The following is a 23,360-nucleotide window of genomic DNA, read 5'->3' as shown; positions in this document are numbered from 1 at the left end:
AAATTCAATAATTCAGCCATTTTTATAGTAAGAAATTCTATGGAAGGTATTTTTAAAACATCTTTAAAAGCATTCTGACACTGATGAGCCTTTCTCAGAATCAGGGCATCTGCAGCTCTGCTCTACTGGAAAATGTATTTTCTTCCTTTTACACCGGACTTCAGTGACATGCAATATAAGAGAACTGTATCCACATACATGCAGTGAGGATAGTTCCACTAATGCTTCTAACCCTCTGAGTATGTGCTGTTGTAATTGTCATGTAGGCATAGGTGTTTAAAAGTTTGGACTTAAAACTGTCAACTGATTGATTTAATGAATTTAACTTAACATTAATTTAATTCTACCTACTTGTTTGAGCTAATTCTCAACCCTAAACTATACACCTCTTAGATGTAGGCTAGAGATTGTCTAGCTGCACTGCCTTCTTGCACTATGTTGCCATAACCAGCTTTTTAAAAATTCTGCATTACATTTTTCTATAGAATGATAAATAGCTGCTCATGTTATCTACTGTTGTTATGGCAGCTGCTATGACTCAACTGGCTGGCTTTCACCAGTCACTTCTGCAGAAAAACATGGACGGTGATACTGTGATATGTGAAATGATTATTGTATAGCACGTTATTATCATAGACATACTGTATCTGTCTCACAGAGAGGAATGGAGGCTGTTACTTATTATTTATGTGTAGTGAGTGAATATAACCCGAATCCTTTCTTCACCCTGATATTACAGACATAGACATAGTCTTTTTGCTACAATAGTTACATCAATTACCTTATTAAAATTAAACAGTAAATTCCATAAAGTAATATTGCTGAAACATATATAACATAATAGAAAACAAGATGCAATATTACATTTCGGAGTATAAATTCATAGATAAATCTGGGCCTTCATGGCAACTGTACTAATGCTTAATTGCCATATATTGCAAACATCTTTTAAGATTCACTAGAATCTTACAGGAACAGAAGGGTTTCTATTTCCTTGCAGACTGTTTAACATTCAGTTCTTTAAACTCATCATTTATCAGCCACTTTTGTCACTGCTTGTATAATTAACTACTGACACTCAATACAGCCAACAGCTGACGCTATGCGTACCAGTAGAAATAGAAAGAGGTAGCATACAGTAAACAACTTCAGTAGCCATTGGCTGGTGACCTTGTTATGAAGTGACATAATTCAGTCACTACTGAAAGGGTTATGCCATTTCATTGAGTAACACTAAGATTTTAAGCATATAGATATAATGACTATTGTCTACACTTTATGTATTATTATTATTAATACAGGGGAAGTTTGTATTTTGGTTTCATTAATTTGATTGATGAAACACATTTTAGCCATGACTCTAATAAATCTGTTCATTTTTATGGATGGGTTTTGGGCTTGACATTACAGTCACTTACAGACATTGAGGAGGTAGAAACTGATATTACTGTAGCGCCCTCTAGAGTTGGCATAGCAGGAGAAACAGCACAAGATGCAGCGTAAAGCAAAAAAAAAAAAAAAAGACAGACATTCTTGAACTGTACAAACCACACAAGCAATCTCTTAAAAAATAACAATAGCCAGCATACTTACATGGCATGATGTATGTGATGATGTAACGATATCACAGTACAAGCAAAAGAAACATCTAGAAAAATATTCTTTCTCCACAAAACATCTGCAAAGTCTATATTTGATAGCTGTAAAATTCTCCATGAACAAATTGTTGCAATAATGGGAAAAAACTAAGACAGGAGTTATGGTCAAAATATGGTTGTGAAAATAAATAGAAGTTTTTGTAATATTGCTGATATGAAAACCAAGGATGTGTTAAAAGTAACATTTAATTTGGTCTCTTTGGAAACCATCAAAGAGAACAGAATCATCATGCAAACAAAACAACAAGGACAAAACAAAGGAAACTTCAGAACGCCGTATCCATTATATACACAGACAGCTATATACAGACGGTATAGTTCACGGCTCTTTGTTGGAGACTTTCTGACTGTCAGATGTGTTTCCCCGTGAGAAAGAAGAGTGGTTGGTCCTCTTTGGCATTGGCCGTCTGAAACTCGTCGCTCAGGCGGAACCTCCACCGGTCCTCCAGCTCCAGCCGCACCACCGTCTGACGGAGGGCGCTCCGATTAGGGCAGATGACACATAGGGTTGCCCCTGGGCCAGCAGAAAGAGCTATTAATGTTAAATAAGTAAACCTTTCTAATTTCCTCAGACACACAGGGACGTTTTGCACTGATGGCCATGAAACTCCTAAAAGGCTGAAGGCTGGAGAGGTGGAAACTGGGGAAGATTTAAACTAGACATGGTTGCATGCATGGATGGATGGATGAGACTGTTTACTTGGGGGAAATTTGGTTTAGAGTCATGGAATGCACTACAATGTGATTTGGCGTTTTAGTACTGGAACTGTAAAACCCCACTATGGACAAGATGAATTCTGGATTTGGTTAATACTTTTACGCTAATGGATTTGGCAACATTTCGAGAGAATGTACGTGTAAATACTGTCGCACTCTGACCTTTCAGGAACTGGAACTTCTTGAGGAAGCCAGGCGTGACAAACGAGTCACAAAAATACAGCAGGAGTCCACTGAAGAGCAGACCAGCAGTGCTGATATTGATGGAGTGTGGCCTTGAGCTGACAAAGCACACCGTCGCCTGAGACACACGCACACACGCACGCACGCACACACACACACACACACACACACACACACACACAAACAATATCAGGATCAAAGCCCTGCACTAGTTGCATTACTAAGTAACCTTTAAAATAACCTTAAACATCATTGGTCTTCTTATTTTTATTTTTATTTTTAGCCATGCTAAAATGTCCCCAGACCTCCATGACCTTTCAGCTGAGGATCAGTGGGGATTGGGGCATACTTTGGGGACAGTGGAGTTCAGGGCATACTTCAGGGGTAACGGGCATCAGTGCATACCTTAGTGGGGCTCAGGGCATACCTGGGGGGCAGTGGGTATTGGGGCATACCTCGGGGACAATGGGGATTGGGGCATACCGCAGGGACAGTGGGGAGTGGGGCATATCTTGGGGACATTGGAGAGTGGAGCATACCTTGGGTCTCAGTGGGGAGTGGGGCATACCTCAGGGGACAGTGAGGATTGGGGCATGCCTCGGGGACAGTGGAGATCAGGGTAAACCTTGTGTCTCAGTGGGTAGTGAGGCATACCTCAGGGCCCAAGTTGAGATAGCAGTCGACAGAGAGCACAGGATGGCTGCAGTTGCCAGCACTCAGGGGGAACAGTCGCTGGCTGGTGTGCTGCAGATACTTTTCCAGCAGAAGCTGGGCCGGTGTGGCCAGGAATAGGTGCTTGCTGTCTGGGGCACAGATGTACTGGGACGGCTGTACTGTTGTAGGTACATCTGTCATCTGGAGAGAGGTTTAGAGGTGATGATGCAGTAGGACACCAACCTGTGCTCTACTGTCAGCGTGATGATGATGATGTCAGCAGGATGACCCTAATTCCTACAGCCTTTCGAACAGGCTTCATGCGTGTATAGGTGAAGTTGTCCTAGTACTCCCAAAGCACATCTGTAATATTCTTTCTTTCTTCTTTACACCATTGAAAATAGGAGAAGACCAATGAAGCGTTGTTTATAGGGCTTCAAGAGATGAGCCAACCTTGGTTTTTATGATGAAGGTGCGGTATCCTCCGATGGCTATCTGCTTCTTCATCACGCTGAAGTTGTTGAAACGGCAGATGAGGAGACCAGCACTGTGAATGCGGAGGTTGAAGTCCACGTCATCACAGGTAAATCTGGTGTTGAGCAAGACGGGGGAAACATCTGTGAGTAATGAATTCAAGAATATAATTTCCTACTCTTTTCTGTTCCTTTTTAAAAATGCATTTGTAAGATTTTAGCTTAGAGGCACTCAATGAAATTCAGCTCAGCTCTTTTGTGTATGCAGGAAGAGCTCTGAGGGTATGCCTGAGCTCACCGGTTTTGGTTGTACCGCACATCCTGTGTCAGGTCCACATTGAGGAGCACAAAGTCGTGCAGGTGTCCCCGTGTAAACGGCTCTCTGCATCGTCCCGTCCTACCTCCCCAGCTCGACCACTTCCTCAGGCCACACATGCCATACTGGGTGATATCTGGAGAGGACTCCATATGCTGCAGCACCTGCTTCAGTGAAACATTCTGCTCGGATTCCACTGCACCGCTGTGAGCACCACACACACACACGTTTGAAAAAACAAATATATCACATCAAAGACATGTTCCCATGAAGGATATAATCTGAAGACACGTGGAAGTGTTTTCATTTCACTGCATATCTCTAATTTGGAAAATATGACAAAAACATGCTAATAATGAACAAGGGCTCTGAAGGGTCATCTGCAGTCCTTTTATCTAGTTTCCCTCACATAACAACCAATTGTTCCTGCGTGTAGTATTTTTAGGAGGAAAATTAATGTACAGGAATAATGACTAAGCTAAGCAGGGGAGCTCACAGGAACATGGAGAAAGGCCTTCACCACAAAGTGTACCCCATGGAGTCACCTTTTGGGGTCGATGTCCACAGCATTCCACATGACACAGGAATCGTCTGCAAGGATGATGAAGGGCCAGACGTCCTGAAGCCGGTTGTCATGCTCCATCCTCCGACTACGCTCAAGTTCCAGGTTATGGTAGGACAACTCCTTAATCAAAAAATGTGCTGCTCCTGAGAGAGAGAGAGAGAGAGAGCACACATGTGAGTGAGAGAGGGGGAGTATATTACAAGGGGTTCAGAAATTGCCCCCCACGTCATGGAAAATGTATGAATATTTTACTAGAGTAAGCTCGTATGATCCATCTCCTAGCAGGTTTATTTTGAGTGTTATAGGAAATCACAGTTACCTATACCAGCTCCATTAAAGATGGTGGGCAAAACCAGCATGATGTGATTAGGCCAGTATTTCTTGTAGACGGCCATCTCGTATTCTTTGATAACCAGGATGTGCAGGTGGGAGGCTCCATCCATGGCATGAAACAGGTTAAACAGACCGTGCTCGTGGCGTCCTGTGGTGGGTGTGAATATTGGGCTCTTGATGCAGTCGGGATTCTATAAACACAGTTAGGCCATTTTTAACGTGTATGACTTTGGCTGTAAGTTCCTAAAGACTAAAGTCTGACTGAACTTTCACTATTATGGATGTAAACTAACACCCTTTTGCCTGGATATCAGTGGTTGGCCCAATCGAGAGTCTGTACCCAATCAGAGCTGAGGGGCAGTCTCATGCTCTCGAGCTGGCCTCCTGGCTGGCTGAAGGAGAAGTGATGCTCTTTGGATTTGGGAATGATGAAATAGAGCTGGATCTCCTCACCAAGCAGCAGGTGAGAGAAGGTGAAAGCGTGCAGGGTGGACTCACACAGCTGGGAACACAAAGAAACAACTTCAAGGATTAAACGAAGGTTTAACACAGTACAGCCTCCCACATTCAAAAATCTTCCCTGCAAATGTGGCCAAGTGCATAATTCTTTACCAAGTAAGGTCACTTTGACTCCAATGTCTCCATTGCAAAATATAGACATTTTTTTTCAACTGGGCAGAAGTGAAAAAACTGAAGTTTTTTTTCAGGTTGTTTAGTACACACCCTCTTGCTCTTTTGATTATAGTAGACTAACATATAATCACCTGGTATCGAGGGTTGAAGCCCATGTACTGATGGCACTGTTCACAGTGATGGTAAGTATTGTATGCTGCATATTTGGAGAGCTTGATCCGTGCAGTACGTCGCCGAAGGTATACATCCTCCTGCCTTCGGTGGTTTCCTTTAAAAACACCCAAATAAGGAAAATCTGAACATATTTAATAACAAACCACATAATCAGCATATACCTGACAAATGAGCTTTACGCAGCTTATTTGGTTTTCTGTTGCTCTTACTCTCTGGTTTCAGAGTGAAATCAGGTGAGTAGATGGCACTGATGTCCTCGTATTTAGGGTCATAGATGGTGAAGTCAAAAGGCATTCCCCTCATGGTGTCAGCGTTAGGCCAGGACGCAACGGGCTGGTGATATTGACCCGACTCTGGCTCGGAACCTGGGGAGGAGCCACAGGTCTTGTGCACATGACCTCATATGACCCATATTCATTGCTATTCTTCATGACAATGTGAAAGGGTTTTAAAGTTTAAAGCTGAAAAGAGTTTGGTACTTTGGCAGTTGATGTCCTCTTCATCATAGATGTCCACCTCCATGAGTCTGATGAGCATGCGAGAGAGAATGCCCAGGAACTGCAGATACGCCCCAGTCTTTCCAACCTGGACAGACAGCACAACTCAATATTTCTCCCTCATATGTGGACATTTCCATGAAATTATCCTTCTCTGTGCATGTAATGCAGAAGTATGTTAATAAATATCTGGAAACATTTAACACAGAAATATCAAGTGTCTCAATAGCAGATTTTGTATTATAACCCATTGTGATATGATATTTTGGACATATTATACATTTATGGCATTTAGCAGACACTATCATCCAGAGTAACTTACAAAATTGCTTTGTTGTTAACACAGACAATTACCTGTGGTGGCCCACTGAGGAGCAGGCGGCGTGGATGGAAGTTGTCGCTGCGGCCCTCCGACCGGTTACTGCTGTCCATGTGGTGGGGCTTGGGTTTTGTCCACTGCCTGTAGTATAGAGACTGCTCAGTGCACGTCATCATCTTGCTGAGGAGGGGTCTGAAGGAGCTGTCCCACTCCACAGATGCGTGTGGGAGGAAAGATGTCGACTTTGGCAGGCCACTGGAATCCACTGTGGTGATGAGATCATAGAGGGCTTTCGGGAGGAGAACCACGGGGGGCCGGTTGAGGTCACGGGCCCAGGAGCAGGAGTAGCGCAGGGGCGAGTCTGGCGTGGATGAGGAGCCAGGGGACGTTGACTTGGAGGATCGCCTATAGGCTTGAGGAGTATCATCACTCACACTGGCTTGGCGTAGGCTCAGTTTGTGCGGTTTGTGAGGGGAGGAGTCAGACTGTGGATTCTGGGACTGATCCAGTCCGGGGAGTGCACTATTCACTGCAAACCACAAGGGGGAGGCAGAGAGTACAGGTAAGCAAAGTAATACTTTAAATGGTGTGCATTTAAAAAAAAATAAAGCACCATTGCATGCTAGAAAAGATTACTTTAAATATTAGAACTGGACTTATAACAGGAAAGGGTTTCACAGGAAATTCCATCACACTAAATCCCTTGCTTGCTTGCTGTCTATTATAATCACTCTCAAAAGTCATGTTCCACAAAAGAAATCAAACTTCTGTACTATGAACACACCAAATGCCAACAAATGCAACAAACACCATTATCTAAAGATGCTTCAACAGGCACAAACAAAATCAGAGGAAAGTTGACAAAGCATGACTTACATTACCTTAAAAAAAAACAACAACAAAAGAGTACAGATAAAATTATATATTTTTGCTTATGAAGCTGTATGTCACAAATAAACAAATAATTTTGGAATAAGTAGCTGATCAATTCAATGCATTAACTGCAATATGCTATTTTTTATATATTGCTTACTAATCATAACACAAATCAAGGAAGCAACTATGCTTTTGGACACGCAGTTTCCAGAGGCACTGTTTTCTCTGTTATAGTAAGCATGTTGGAGGAGGCTGAGGAGATGGAGGTTTGGGAGAGAGATCTCTTCTTCCAAAGTAGCGCGGCAGAAGGATGTGTACAACACACACAGTGTGGGCCCAATGCTCTCCCTCGCCATACATCTCTATCACTATTATCTTCTGACTGCAACATAGATCTGATTCAGCCAGATGACAACAATGTTTATCACTCAGTTCATGGCTCTTTTTTTTTTTCCTGCCCACTTCAGGTCAAAACATCTGTATTAGTGAAATGCGATTTGCAAATGAATTTTCCTTTCTGACCAAAAGACCAATTCACATAAACAAATCAATAAATTAACAGCTTCTGCCACTGAGCTTGAACATTGTAGCCAAAATATATTACTCATGGAGCTCTGAGTTGTTAATTAAACCACACACAATGTTATGCATTTAAAGACTGAGTGCACAGTTCTAACCTGTAATGTAAGTCATAAGCTTGCACTCTTGGACATGCTCTCTCCCCTCCCACCACAGCAGCACTAGGAGGGAATTTTGTCAATTCCCTTTCAGATGATGCTGGTAATTTGAACTGTGCCCCACTTTTCCCGAAAGCCTTACCATTGAGCGCATGCTCTTCCTCCTCGTTGTCAGTGCTGCTCGGCTTGTCGGGGTCGCTTTCGGACAGGTCGCTGGAGGTGGGCGGCTTGCGCTCGCTCCGTGGCTCCGCCCACACCAGGTAGGCGGCCAGGCCCAGCTCCTGCTCCAGGGCTGTGCGCTGCTGAGCACAGCAGCTCAGAACACGCTGATCACAGTATTTCAGAGACCTGCAGGTCACACATCAAACGCGGCACAGTGAGACGCACACGGCATGGCAAATAGTGCCTATTGTAAGAATACAGGTTCCCAATTATGTCTAATGTGAAATGTAGTATAAATGAAAGTAATTGGAAATAAAACGAAGCACCTTTACAAAAAGGTTTTTGCTTTGCATCGACCATCATATAAAGCGTCTGCTGATGTAAAGTTACATTAAAAAAGGAGATGAGGTCTAAGTCGTAGTCATTAGATAATATATGGCTTGGTAAGATTCTTCCCATTTTTTCCAGGATGCTTCAGCTAATTCATTTCCTCTAAGATGTCTGTGACTTATTTCCAGTAATCACTAATGATACTGAATGCATCTGTTATTTCTCAATCTGTCAAGCCCATATTGGCTAGGCTCGGAGAGGTCATTCAAAAGTGTTTAGTTCAGAATGAAAATTCTAGACTTTTTTTTTTTTTTTAATAAAACTTGAAATAGGTTTATACTGATTCATCCCATTATTAGGTATACCTGCTAGTGGAACCTTTTGGTCAGTTCTTAGTATTCTGAGGTTAGATGATTCTCCGTATTGACAAGTTAGTTAGATCTATGCACTCAGAACTCAAACTCATGATAAATTGTCTTCTCTGCACAACTGTGCCAAGACTTCAGTGACCCCTTTCATGAAAAGAGGACTGATGATTGTCTAAACATTTTCTTGCAAAAACCTTATGCTGGAGATACAGCAGGTAGCAATGCCTAACAAGAACCATCTACCTGTTTCTTTTTTTGGAACACACACACACACACACACACACACACACACACACACACACACACACACACAAACACACACACACACCCAAACAACCCAAAACTTGCTATTATTGTTGTACTGGTTGTATTGTATATATGATTAGGTTTTTTAATGTGTAATTTTAGTAGTTTTTTAAATAGGGTTTTACATGCAAATGACATGTAAAACATACATACAGTCCAGATAAATAGCTTATAATTTCTTAGGTGTTCAAGTATAAATGTATATTAAAAGCATACACATGTCCTTTAATTAAAATTAGGCCATTAAAAGTTAAAACGACATATACTGGATAAATCACTATGGAGCAGTTCATTCAATATCGCTACAAAGCAGGTGTACCTAATAAAATCATCATTCAGTGTATATTCAGTGTATAGTATTTTTTTACAGGACAAGATGACATAACATATACATATTTATTTATACTCAGTAAAGCCAAATGCCACCTTGCCAGACTGATAATCTTCCTTAATGGAATGCTCAGACTGAGTAGTTACAGGTTAAAGCAGATGGTGCTTGAGATTAAGTGTGTGTACCTTGGCAGGGACTCTCCCATTGGGTCCATGCCAGTAAAGATAAGAATGCAGGGTAATGCCTCCAGCTCCAGATACGTGCGAGGAGTCCAGTCCGGGTCTTGGATCTTCAGCCATATCTACAGATACATACGGATGAGCAGCATATGGCCACTAACACACCGGTCACAGACAACATGGACACGTCTCTCCGGATGATTAGGAAGCACACATAGTGGGCAGATACCTTCAGCTGATTCAGGAAGTGCTTTCCCACAACGATCCCTGACATGGGGTCTCCCAGCACGACCTCAAAGCGGTCGTGCAGGCCGAGGAGGTCACGGACCCGGCAGAGCCGCTGGTGTGCCCGCGCCGCTAGCACCGGGAAAGGGATGCGGAGCAGGAGCATGTGGCCGTGTCGGCTGCCACAGGAGCCGGCCACGCCCAGCAGGCACTGAACCATCTCCAGTGTCTCCACGGAGGTGTGCTTCTGTAGCTGGGTCTGGCCGCCGGCCGTGGCCAGCAGTGCCATGCAGTAGTGCCGCAGCAGCACCTGGGTGCGGATCACCACACTGTGCAGCTTGGGGAACCTTTCAGAGGAAAGGGTATTCCTCAGTGTGAGTAAAAGAACAAACAAACAATAACAAAAACAAATTTGCATACATTACATATGGACAGCATAAAGTGCTTACAGAAAGTTTTCAAACCCATTCAAGTTTCCAACAGTTTGGCATGTTACAGACTCATCATAAATCATCTCTACACACAATACGGCACAATTCCAAAGCAAAAATCTTTTTTTTGGAATACTCTGAAAATGTATTAAAAATAAATGACTGAAATACTGCATTTATATTCAGTCCCTTCATATGTTAAATGTCCCTTCATTATGACACTCACTATTGGGCTCTGGTGCATCCCACTTCTACCAGTGGTCCTTGAAATGTTTGAAATGCTTTCATGATTAAACAGAAGTGGCTTCAGGAAAACTGTGAATGTATCCAGCCAGAATTCAGACATAAACCCAACAGAGCATATCTTGAGAGATGTGAAAATGGCTGTGGTCCAACACTCCATCAAAACTGACAAGCTTGAAATATTCTGACAAGACGAATGGGAGAAACTTCCAAGCGAAAAGCTATGGCAAGCTTGTAAGCTTCTTTCCAAGAAGAATTGAGGTTATTATTGCTGCCAAAGGTGCCAAAATACTAAAGGGTTTTAAATATGTAATATTTCAGGTTTTAATTTTTTAATACATTTACAAAATATTCCAAAAATTTGTTTTTGCTTTGTGGAGTATTGTGTGTAGATTAATGAGAAAGAAATGCCTTGAATCCACTTGATGAGTTTGAAGCTTATGAAAATGTGTAGTACTTGTAAGGGTCTGAAAACCTTCTGTAGGCACAGCATGTCCTGTACATGTCATTTCATTAACTAGTATAGTATGCATAAATTAATATAAATAAGAGAATTGCACTTACATGAATATTCTAATGATCATTTCTGTCTATAGGACCAAGTTCATGGAAACAGTGAAGTAGGAAGAACGAGTTCTGCAGTGTTTACAGAGGGGCACTGTGCACTGGTAACGGGTAGGAATGTACCTCTCCTCTAGTGCAGCCACCATGCTCTCGAACGAGCTGTCAAAACGCAGCAGAGGCAGACTGTTCCCCGAGCGAGTGGACTCCAAAAGCTCAGTCACACCAAAGTACTTTGTTTTCTCCTGATACAGATCCACATCCTACAAATACAGAATTATTATTAAACTCTAATAGTAAAAAAATCAAACTTTAAAATGACTATGGAATCTTTGAGTGGTTCTGGGTTTAATACTTTTTTTTCCCCATTTTTAATCCATTTCTCTCCCAACTTCCCTTCCAGTGACTAGCTAGTTAGATAGCTAATCAGCTCTCGTCTGTCATATGACAAATACCACTGTGCAGGATATGGGCAAGCACCATATCTTTTCAAGCTGCTGCCCAATGTGAAACACACACAGAAGAAAATGCTAACTGCCCTCATTAGCAATCATGAGCACACAGACATCCACAATTGGCTAGTGTCACTGTGGTCGACAGGGAACAAAATAACACCATCCCTCCCCACCCAGAGTGCAGTGCCAGTTTTGCCCCCTTTAAGTCTGGCCACCGATGGCTGTGACTTCATCGGGGCTTGAACCAGCACTTTTCTGTTGCACCACTGAGTAACTGTTTAATACATTAAGCAAGTGCTAATATATTTACATTGTTGAATGGCCAGTGGATCTCATTATAAGGGCTGATGCGTGTGTTCTGAGTCTGCAGGGCGAAGGGGAATGATGTCACGTGGAGAGTCAAGATGTTGGCCGCCTCTTGAATCTGCCTGGAGTTTAGCAGGCTGTCTACCATTCCTGAGCTGGGATCGCCCGCGAGTCTGCCGTACTGTTCACTGCAGTATGCAGACGGAATTACAGTGCTGATGATGACTGAGCAAGCAGGATTTACAAAAAATGGAAAACAGGAGAGTGCTGTTACCTGCTAATATCCCAGTGTGCATGGTCATGCACCAGTATGAAGAGGGTGTAGGGGTTCAACTTGGATTTATGAATGAGGCCATTGATCTTTGCCACTGCACTCTGGTCTAGCTTTACAACATACTGTTCAGCACCCTTTGTAGATGGGCCATCCTGGTCCAGACCCAGCTCCTGCAGGACCCCTGCGGAAGAACAAACCACCAAAGCAGTGGGAATAGGCTAGTTACTAATCTAACTATTACCTTTGCACTGGCAAACTATAAGGCTCCATTCTGCTAAATGCAAGTGGTCATAAGGCCAGAAGCCCAATCTTATACCTGAGCTGCAGAGGTGCTGGGCAACTTGCTGAAAGGTGACCTCGGAGGGAGGCACACAGATCAGGAACTCCACCTTGTCGAACGAACCAAGGTCCAGGTTGTGTGTGCTGGAATCGGCAATGGCACACACGTGGGACAGCAGTTTCCGAGCCACTGCCAGTTGAATGGGCCGGATCTCATGCCACGTGACCCGGTACTCTGTTAAAGAGTTACTGGGTTAGATACTGCATATGGATTTCATCCTAAGCCACCTGTATTTCCCAGGGTAATTCAGGTGCAGAGTTTCATGATAGGATGTGGCGTGTTTACAGAATGAGATTTACCTGAACAAGTGGGTTCTCCAGTGTGCTCCTGTCTGTAACCCTGAGCAGAGGGGCTAGCACTCTCCAGACTGGCTTTCTCCAACACAGCCTCCAAATCTTCATCTAACAGTGTTATGAGAGGTTGGAGTTAAAACATTGCAGATCCATTTGGACTGATCTAGGCACAATTCTCTCCCTTGGTGCAAGTTGGGGATGGTGTGCTGGAAATGGCCCCCATCAGCAATAAAGAGAACGTTTCTAAAGGGAAAGCAGCCTTACCTGGCCCTAGTGAGCTAAAGGAGGCCTCTAGCTCTGCAGTCATCCCAGAGGAGAGTTCCTGCCTGATCTCCCTCATGCAGTCGCTGGGAGAGATCATGCTTTCTGCAAGTGCTCGTGTCTGGTGCTTCCCTGCAGAGAAAACAATGAAGCATAGTTCATGATCTCATTTTACCATGAAGAACCATGAATAAACACAAAAAACCCCATAAACATATTTTAGCAAACTTGTCTTCTTCAGACCTTCTGCATTTTTATTACAGGTGGTAAACATCTTAACTGAGCTGTCTAAAAATGAGACAAATCTGGACCAGTAAAAGTGCTACATTGTAGTGCAGATGACAGATGGGATTCAGGTTCAGATCCTGGCTGTATGGAAGGACAAAATGGAGTTACTCAAATTGGTATACCTGTTGCAATAATAGACAGTTGTGTGCTTGTGTACAGTTTCTTGGCTACACTGACAAACACCACTGAGCTGCTACAGTTTTAGGCTATGGTCTCAAAGCAGGAAGCTAGCACTCAGCCCCAGCTCTCAGATATGAATGGTACCATTATTCGAGTGGGTAGTTACCAGCTGTTACACTGGGAGAAGTCTATGACTTCACAGGGAGAACACATTGAATAATAAATGAATTTGTCAATACATGATCTGTTAATATGTCCTCATATCCAAATTACATGAGCTTGTCCAGCCCACACAACATCTGGCATTCAAACAAGCTTCCTACCTGTTACTACAACGCAGGACTCAGTCTCTTGGCTCCTGCCCATGCAGATGATGACCACATAATGTGTCTGACTCAGCCTGCCTTCCAACAATCTCTGGAAGGTGTCATCCAGCGCCTCAGCCAGAGATGGTATCGTGTCCAACACCAGCACGGACTCTCCACAAGAGCTGGTGGCCAGCTTGGCCAGCCAGGGCAACTGGGATGAGGTGAGAGGCTGGGCCAGCCCCAGGATAGGGGTGGGAAACTGGGCATGGTTCTGCTGGTACTGCCGGATTTCTGTTAGATGTGACTCACGCCAGGAACGCGTGAGGATCTGTTCCAGGTCTTCCATCAAGGGCACCTGGTCAGGGGCTGGGATGACCCGCATGAAAATCCAGATGAGATCATTATCACATGTACAGAATACTTATACCTGCTATGTAGTCATGGCTTATATTTTTGAAAATAATTTTAATAGTAATAATAAATGGCCGTTTTCTAAATGCATACACACACACACACACACACACACACTGCCTGGCTAAAAAAAAGGTCACACTCTAATATTTCCTTGGACCGCCTTTAGCCTTGATTATGGCACATATTCGCTGTGGCATCGTTTCCACACGCTTCTGCAATGTCAAAACATTTATTTCTGTCCAGAGTTGCATTAATTTTTCCCCAATATCTTGTATTGATGATGGGAGATTTGGACCACTGCACAAAGTCTTCTCCAGCACATCCCAAAGATTCTCAATGCGGTTCAGGTCTGGACTCTGTAGTGGCCAATCCATGTGTGAAAATGATGTCTCATGCTCCCTGAACCACTCTCTCACAATTTGAGCTGATGAATCCTGGCATTGTCATCTTGGAATATGCCCGTGCCATCAGGGAAGAAAAGATCCATTGATGGAATAACCTGGTCATTCAGTATATTCAGGTAGTCAGCTGACCTCATTCTTTGGCACATAACGTTGCTGAACCTAGACCTGACCAACTGCAGCAGCCCCAGATCATAGCACTGCCCTGACAGGCTTGTATGGTAGGCACTAGGCATGATGGGTGCATCACTTCAGCCACCTCTCTTCTTACCCTGATGCACCCATCACTCTAGAACAGGATAAATCTGGACTCATCAGACCACATGACCTTCTTCCATTGCTCCAGAGTTCCATCTTTATGCTCCCTAGTAAATTGAAGCCGTTTTTGCTGGTTAGCCTCACAAGTGGATTCTTAAGGCTACACAGCTGTTTAGTCCCAATCCCTAGAGTTCCCTTTGCACTGTGCGTGTGGAAATGCTCTTACTTTCTTACTTTCTATTAAACATATAACTGAGTTCTACTGTTGTTTTCTACGATTTGATTTCATCACGTTTAAGTGATTGCCGATCACGATCATTCAAGATTTTTTTCTGACCACATTCATTCCTCAAAGATGATGTTTCCCCACTGTCCTTCCACTTTTTAATAATGCATTGGACAGTTCTTAACCCGATTTTAGTAGTTTCAGCAATCTCCTTAGATGTTCTCTCTGCTTGATACATGCCAATAATTCGACCCTTCTGAAACAGATTAACATTTTTTCCACGACCACAGGATGTGTCTTTCAACATGGTTGTTTAACAAATGCAGTAATTATCCAATGGGAGGCTCTTACCTATTTGCTTAGTTAAATCCATGTGGTGACCTTTTTTTGGCCAGGCAGTGTGTGTGTGTGTGTGTGTGTGCATATATATATATATATATATATATATATATATATATATATATATATATATATATATATATATATATAGAGAGAGAGAGAGAGAGAGATAGAGAGAGAGTGAGAGATTCAAAGTTGTAGTAAAGTACGGAGTTTCCAGAGAAACAGGACGTTTTGGACAGAGATCTTTCAGCCGCTGTGCAAGCAAAGTGCTTTTATATATATATATATATATATATATATATATATATATATATATATATATATATATATATATATATATATATATATATATATATATATATATATATATTTTTTTTTTTATTTTTTTATTTTTTTTTTTTTCTGGTTTCAGGTGCGCCTCACTAGATAGTACTTACAGTGGGTACCTGCCATTAACTGAACAACTTAGGCATTAATGTGTGTGTGGTAACTCAGTATTAAGTGTGTGAACAGTTGGTTCTCTCACCGAGCTGCACCAGGTAGTAGATGGTGAGAAGGATCTGCATCTCAGTGGAGAGTGGCTGGATGGATGAGGCGCCATGCTGTTCATAGATGCGTGGGAGCGTCTGTGAGCCCTGGTAGCACGACTGCAGCCGTCCATTCACCAGTACCTCACCTGTGTTCCCACACAGACGTGGTAGAGCCCCGTGACCTGCAGAGATACACACACACACACACATGCATGCACACACCCAAACGCATGAATGCACACACAGATACACACACACATGGATGCAGACATGGTGGTGACCCAGGTGGTGTGAATGTTCATGGGGGCAGTGTTGCACTAAGGCCAAATGCAGCTCATACCAGACTAAACCACCAACGACAGCATAACACATGCAGGCATGCTAATAAATCCTTCTGACATTTCTGAATGGTGTTATGGAGTATATGAACCTTAAAGTACATATTTAGATCCACAGAGCATTATGAATGTGCTTTGTGCTTATACAGGCTATGGAACACATCTCACCTTTAAAGATGACTGGCTGCAGTCCACATGTCTGGAGCAGGTTATCAGGCACTGTGACAGACTCTCCTGGAGGGAAGAGTGGTGAGGAACCCTGACACAGAAATCCTGAAGTCCTGTTGTCTGCTACATGCACACACACAAAAACTCTCAGCGTGATGTACTGGCAACAATGCGACAGTTTGAAATCTCTGATATGTATTCAGCTGAAGTTGTGCTAACATACAAACCACCCAGACCAGACATGCACAGTCATTCAGCAATGCTAAGCACTAGAAGTAGTGACAGCTGCAGAGCTAGCATCCACCTACACAAAGTGCACAAACCTAAATCCCAAATCACAATAATGTCAAGCAACTTTGATCACCGTTTGAGGCATCTGATTATATTGTGTGTGTGTGTGGTTGTGTGTGTGTGTGTTTTGCACTCTACTCTGCAGTTGGCCACTGAGTACTGGCTGGGAACACTTCATTCCAGGACTAATGAGAGACATCTCTAACATCACGTTCTTCCTAGACAGCAGAACCTTCTCTAGAGCACATGTTCTTGCTGACTCACATCCACTGAACAGCTGAAAAAAAAAACCTCAACAGATTTCACCCTTTGAAGTCTGAGGTAGTGAACAGCAATCCAAAGAAGTATGTACCTGACTTTGTGGCACCGACTGTGCTGGATGGAGCAGGTCTATGAGCAGCTTCAGAGGGTCCTGAGGATTCTGGAGACCAGCCCTTGTGTCTCTTTTTGGGCGGCCCCGTGTTTGCAATGGAACCTTAAAGGAGAAATGGGATCACCACTTTTGGAAAAATAAAATATGTGGCTTGCTAAACACTGCAATGTAACATTGTGATACTGACAAGTGATACTGTTCCTGTGTGAACATAATGGAGTGTGATGATTAATTAATATTGGGGAAGCCTTGGGTCTACTCAGCAGTCACTCAGTTTTACTGTAAGTAGACTGTGATAGCACATGTGTTTTGTATTCTGATGTTACAGGTCAAGAAAAGTGAGGAAGCAAATGATGAGGTGTGAAACCCCACTACTAAATTCTGTTTCACAAAGAAAACTTTGCATTTTACAACAACACTGACCATGAGAGGGCAAAGGGAGAAAAAAAGAAGAGCTTTTTTTTTTTTCAAACAACTGCTCTTTATGGAGGTGCCGGCCTGAGAGGGAAGCGCTTTTACTGCGCCAACAGCTGAATAATAACAGACAGTGAAAACAAAAGCAGCAGAGGAAAAGGACTAGACTATACAGCTGGGCTTAAGCACATGAGGCACTTTAAATAGGAAACACTCTCTTTCATGGAGGTGTGAAGTCTGACAAGGAGAACCCCCCACAGCCCATCCCCAACCCCTCCTCCACCCCCACCTAAGGCAATTAAACAGTGGGAGTCTCTCCTTTGTCTAGTTTAGCACACCAAAGCTATTTTTTGGTTTAGTATCAAAGTGGCTTTTCCTGGAAGGCATTACCAATAACTGTGAGCCTTCCTGGGCCATAAGCTGCCAGGCTTGCCTGGGGCAAAGGCTGCTGGGATATGGGAATGTGGCTGCCATTGGTCATGGGAAGGGAAGTTTCAGACACATGGAGATGGCCATTCAGATCTGTGGAACAGCCGTGCAAGAAATCATACAAACTACAAAGAATGTCATCAAGCTATTAATTTTCACTTGTATTATAATACCTTAACTGGACGTTTATTATGCACAGAGTAAAATACTAAAAAAGGATATTACTGTAAACTTACAAAATTAAAATGTTCTGTGTTTACCTGTAGCATCAAGAACGTGCAAAAAAGTTATTTTTAGAAAATAATTAATCAAGCTCTTCTGCCTATCTAGACTAAATTGATTTTCTGAAATCACAGTCATTCAAGGTAGAGTATGGATTTGTCTGTATTTACAGCTATGTAAGCATACCTGTGTAGCTGGCTGAGTTGGGGCCTGCATGTCCTGAGCTGGCCAGAGGGTCATTAGCCCCAGGACCAGGTGCTGGCTGCTCAGTACAAGCCACAGAGGAGGTCTGTCTTGCACGGCCATCTACACAAAGACGAGCGCAGAAAAACACCATTCAACCTTATACCACACACCTCACCCCAGTTAAAAACCTTCACCACTCTACTACTATGTGCAGAAAGGCATAGGCGAGCCTTACTTATTCCTTTCCAGCAAATGGGTGGGCCCTTAACAAGCACCCCTTGAGCACTGCGCAGCAGGTGGTATTTTAAGTGCTTCTGTTTCTTGGGCTGCGTGGTGAGCTTCAGGTTGATGTGATTGGAGAATTCGGTGAAGTAGCGGAAGCCCTTCTCGCCGCAGCCAACGCAATTCCCCGAGAAGCCTGGAGAACCATTCAAGTCAATCATTTTAAATTTTATTTGTGTAGTGCTTTTAACAAAGCAGGAATAAAGATCTAGAGCCATAATGAACAAGCCAGTAATGAGATGCAGCCAAATCCATCCTCCTTTAACCAACACTAGATAGCAACTTTCATAAACAAATTTATCATAATAGAAAGAGACATGCAGCATCTCTGAAAATTATGATCAAATTATAATAAATTAAGGTCCGCAGTATTCAGGTGGGCAGTCTGCTAATTTGCACATAAATAGTGTTTCCAACAGTAAAGTATGTTAAAGAACAGAGAGGAGAGTCCTGTGAGGGCGTCTATAAGAGAGCGAACAACTGTTCTCTTCTGAGTCACTCCACTTGCATCATCTCATTATGTGGCATATCGTCTTTGGCTGCGTCAGAGGCTGAAGCACAAACCAGCTGAAATTTAGTTGGCTGTGTTCATTGTTAGCTTGTTTCCATAGTCACCGTAGGCTCTGAGCTGATGCAGGGGCCATAGAAACCAGACCATGAGTTAAAAACATCTCTGGGAGAAGTGCAAATCCATGTGCACCAGACTGGGGTGCCCTGACCCAGATACCGGAGCTTAGACCACCCCACTCTCTCTCTCTCTCTCTCCCTCAGTTTTTCTGTGAATTCAGCCCTCTCTCTCTCTCTCTCTCTCTCTCTCTCTTTTTTTTAAAATATATTATTACTATGCAAAAAGTCCAGAATTTGAGTGCACTCTACATTAGGTTCCACAACATTAAGCTCCACAAGTGCATTGATTCACTTAAACTCTGGGTACAACATTTGGGTTTAAAGCTGATAGTAAGAATTTGGTTAGTTGCTCTAAAGGTTTTCAGTAGGTAACAATCTTTGATATTTTGGTTAGAAGATCCTCAAACTGACATTCACCACGAATATGCCTTTGGGCAGGGAGGATTTGGTTTCCAGTATTAGCTCACTAGATGCTACCATTCGCAGTAATGAGGTCATAACACTGGGCGCCTATGTGAACCCTAGTGGCTCTGACCTAAAAGTGCATTACGCCCACGCTCATCTGGGAGAAAGCGCTGGTCCACTGCACAGACCAGTATGTGGTCAGGGATACTGGGAGACTTGGCCCCAACCAGCAGGAATCCCGTCGGTACATCTACACATTCAGCAGACATGGAGGCCAGACGCAGGTCTTTCCCAGCCTGACAGAACCCTGTCAAGCATACAAAGACAGACATTAGTTAATTAGTTAAAGTGGATTTAATCACAACTACACAAATGAGCTTTCAGTATAGGGCTTTATTGAATAATTCTGTTGTACTGTTCTGTACACTGAACTGGTACAGTTATACATGTACAACCATACCAAAGCTGTACCTCTCCTATTCCTGCAACTACGCAAGAACTACCACTCTCTAACCACTCAAACAGTACCACTCTCTAACCACTCAAACAGTACCACTCTCTAATCACTCAAACAGTACCACACTCTAACCACTCAAACAGTACCACTCTCTAACCACTCAAACAGTACCACTCTCTAACCACTCAAACAGTACCACTCTCTAACCACTCAAACAGTACCACTCTCTAACCACTCAAACAGTACCACACTCTAACCACTCAAACAGTACCACTCTCTAACCACTCAAACAGTACCACTCTCTAACCACTCAAACAGTACCACTCTCTAACCACTCAAACAGTACCACTCTCTAATCACTCAAACAGTACCACACTCTAACCACTCAAACAGTACCACTCTCTAACCACTCAAACAGTACCACTCTCTAATCACTCAAACAGTACCACACTCTAACCACTCAAACAGTACCACACTCTAACCACTCAAACAGTACCACTCTCTAACCACTCAAACAGTACCACTCTCTAACCACTCAAACAGTACCACACTCTAACCACTCAAACAGTACCACTCACTAACCACTCAAACAGTACCACTCTCTAACCACTCAAACAGTACCACACTAACCACTCAAGCAGTACCACACTAACCTTTCAAGCAGTACTACTCAAACCACTCAAACCGTACCACTCTCTAATCACTCAAACAGTACCATACTCTAACCACTCAAACAGTACCACTCTCTAACCACTCAAACAGTACCACTCTCTAACCACTCAAACAGTACCACTCTCTAACCACTCAAACAGTACCACTCTCTAATCACTCAAACAGTACCACACTCTAACCACTCAAACAGTACCACTCTCTAACCACTCAAGCAGTACCACACTAACCACTCAAGCAGTACCACACTAACCTTTCAAGCAGTACTACTCAAACCACTCAAACTGTACCACCCTCTAACCACTCAAGCAGTACCACACTAACCACTCAAGCAGTACCACACTAACCACTCAAGCAGTACTACTCAAATCACTCAAGCAGTACTACTCAAATCACTCAAGCAGTACCACACTAACCACTCAAGCAGTACTACTCAAATCACTCAAGCAGTACCACACTCTAACCAGTCAAGCAGTACCACACTAACCACTCAAGCAGTACTACTCAAATCACTCAAGCAGTACCACACTCTAACCAGTCAAGCAGTACCGCACTTTATGTGACAAACTGAATCAGCGCTGTAATGGAACTAATCTTTAAGTGTAACACAGTACACAGTGTAAACAATGGGGTTACTAAACAGTAAGGAAATTGCCACATACAGCAAATGTAAACTGCAATATGACCAAACTTCAGGGGAGGCTTGACAAAATTGCTAGTTTAAAAATGAAAGGCACACTGTAGAATGAGGAAAAATGACTGTATATTAATCCATTTATCACTGCCATTTCTGACCAGCATGCCGATCAAACACACAAAAAAGCTCTGACTTCCTGGGTGATGCTGTTTTAACCAGGACTGCAGCATTCTGATGCAGTGGGTACTTTGTAAGCACTACTTTGCAGCATTGCACAACCACATGTTCCAGAGAGCAGTGGTATGACATCATATTTGTGCTGTTTGACGCAGTGGTTACCATGCAGCTCTTGTGCTCTCACCATCAGTGGTGCAGCAGCCTTCTGGTGGAGGCTTTATCTGGTATGGAATGGGAGGACTGTTAGACTCTGAGCCATCCTCATCATCATCTTCCTCATTCTCCATTTGGCCTTCTGAAAACACAATTTGTGACTCTTGAGTTTGTTAGTTAGCCTAGCATAAAATCACGACATGCTGGAAGTCTTCCCTGATAATGCTCTTCAAAGCCCGGAATACAGTTGTTTTCAGGCTTGTTTTGAGAGGTTTTGCCTTCAGGTCTCACTGGGATTCAGATTTGGGGGTCTGACCTGGCCAGAGGTTTGCATCTTGTGAACCTTTGGCTGTCATGTTGCTGGATTCTTCTTTTTATGGGAGTCTTTTACAAATCTGTACGTGGTCTATATACAGGATAGTGTTACAAGTCTGTTCAACAGTTTTTCTTCATGACTGGACATTTTTGGGTCATGCAGTAGTGTGGCTGGCTGCGGTTTATCAGTTTGTAACCTATATCGAATCTCACCAATGTAGTAAAGCAGCTGATTTACTATATCTAACACCCAACTGATTTATTTAAGGTTCAGGATGGTCTGTTTTGCTGGCATGGACCGTTTGGTCCTGATATCAACACACAACAGAAACAGTCTTCAGAAACCAGTGTACCACTAGTAGCTGAGGAGTGAGTCCTACCATTCGGAACGCCGGGCCTCTGCTCTGGCTCCAGATAGAGCTGTGAGAACACGGGTCTGGGTACCACGGTGCTGGAGCGCAGAGACGCCTCAATGGAGTTGTGCAGGACCTCCTCGAAACGCGTGGTGCGCAGCTGACCCGCATACGAATTGCCCATCTGCTTTAGAATGGATGGAACAAAGGTAGTTGCAACAAAACGAGGCAGAGAAAGAAAATGTCCATGCAGGAAGAAACAAAAAGGGCACATACAGTCTAATAATTAAATCCAGGCCTATTACATTCCCAAAAGGACGTGACAAACACTCTCCATTCCAAGAAAAATAAGTAAGTGAAATTTATCTACAGACAGAAGTCAGGAACCATCACAAGATATATACCTGGATGCGGTGGTTAGTACCAGCACATTATTACTTCAACAGCTAAATTAAGCAATATGGAGCCCATGGAAAATCCTGAAACCCACCACACCTCACATCTTACTCAAAGAACCTACACCTCACATCTTACTCAGAAAAGCCCAAACCTCACATCTTATTAAAAAAACCCAAAAACCTCCACATCTCACAACTTACTCAAAAAAGCTTATTTGAAGAAGGGGAAGTATAAGCACACACATCCCAAAAGAATGAATCCACTCATCATTCCCAGCTCTCACAGACCAAGAATAAACTCAAACCGCCTTTGTTCTAAGCCAAGCCATTGGATTTTTATGAAATAGCCTATGAAAACTCAGCTTTCCCTGGAGAGGTTAAAAGCAGTGGCAAATCCTATCAGGAGGAACAATTTGCAGACTCAAAGTCCTCCTAACCA

At 43.1% G+C, this 23,360-nt stretch overlaps 1 protein-coding gene across 6 annotated transcripts in view; it reads right to left on the bottom strand.

Moving 5' to 3' along the window:
• Window positions 1–1,359: 1,359 nt before the first annotated feature.
• greb1 (growth regulating estrogen receptor binding 1) overlaps window positions 1,360–23,360 on the bottom strand; it is a 26,296-nt gene continuing 4,295 nt past the window's right edge. The window contains exons 2-31 of one of the 6 annotated variants that reach the window (XM_081721309.1): window positions 22,551–22,710; window positions 21,887–21,997; window positions 19,893–20,069; window positions 18,684–18,866; window positions 18,449–18,568; window positions 17,177–17,299; window positions 16,534–16,656; window positions 16,024–16,209; window positions 13,872–14,222; window positions 13,144–13,272; window positions 12,886–12,987; window positions 12,563–12,760; window positions 12,247–12,427; window positions 11,977–12,160; window positions 11,338–11,474; window positions 9,981–10,323; window positions 9,758–9,873; window positions 8,218–8,423; window positions 6,558–7,051; window positions 6,186–6,291; window positions 5,916–6,071; window positions 5,664–5,800; window positions 5,240–5,401; window positions 4,886–5,090; window positions 4,547–4,709; window positions 3,984–4,205; window positions 3,666–3,801; window positions 3,213–3,413; window positions 2,538–2,676; window positions 1,360–2,172 (exon numbers count right to left, since the gene is read on the bottom strand). In XM_081721309.1, coding sequence (XP_081577435.1) covers window positions 2,009–2,172; window positions 2,538–2,676; window positions 3,213–3,413; window positions 3,666–3,801; window positions 3,984–4,205; window positions 4,547–4,709; window positions 4,886–5,090; window positions 5,240–5,401; window positions 5,664–5,800; window positions 5,916–6,071; window positions 6,186–6,291; window positions 6,558–7,051; window positions 8,218–8,423; window positions 9,758–9,873; window positions 9,981–10,323; window positions 11,338–11,474; window positions 11,977–12,160; window positions 12,247–12,427; window positions 12,563–12,760; window positions 12,886–12,987; window positions 13,144–13,272; window positions 13,872–14,222; window positions 16,024–16,209; window positions 16,534–16,656; window positions 17,177–17,299; window positions 18,449–18,568; window positions 18,684–18,866; window positions 19,893–20,069; window positions 21,887–21,997; window positions 22,551–22,707 — 5,412 coding nt within the window. In that variant the 5' untranslated portion in view covers window positions 22,708–22,710 and the 3' untranslated portion in view covers window positions 1,360–2,008. Of the gene's footprint in view, window positions 2,173–2,537; window positions 2,677–3,212; window positions 3,414–3,665; window positions 3,802–3,983; window positions 4,206–4,546; window positions 4,710–4,885; window positions 5,091–5,239; window positions 5,402–5,663; window positions 5,801–5,915; window positions 6,072–6,185; window positions 6,292–6,557; window positions 7,052–8,217; window positions 8,424–9,757; window positions 9,874–9,980; window positions 10,324–11,337; window positions 11,475–11,976; window positions 12,161–12,246; window positions 12,428–12,562; window positions 12,761–12,885; window positions 12,988–13,143; window positions 13,273–13,871; window positions 14,223–16,023; window positions 16,210–16,533; window positions 16,657–17,176; window positions 17,300–18,448; window positions 18,569–18,683; window positions 18,867–19,892; window positions 20,070–21,864; window positions 21,998–22,550; window positions 22,711–23,360 lie in introns of those variants that run through there. The other 5 variants (XM_081721311.1, XM_081721310.1, XM_081721313.1 and 2 more) reach the window with 5 other exon arrangements.

This window comes from Electrophorus electricus, chromosome 10 (genome assembly GCF_041902795.1).
Source record: "Electrophorus electricus isolate QZ-2024a chromosome 10, ASM4190279v1, whole genome shotgun sequence".
Classification (NCBI taxonomy): domain Eukaryota; kingdom Metazoa; phylum Chordata; class Actinopteri; order Gymnotiformes; family Gymnotidae; genus Electrophorus; species Electrophorus electricus.
The sequence above is the reverse complement of the archived record's forward strand: the minus strand, read 5'-3'. Positions and strand labels throughout refer to the sequence as shown.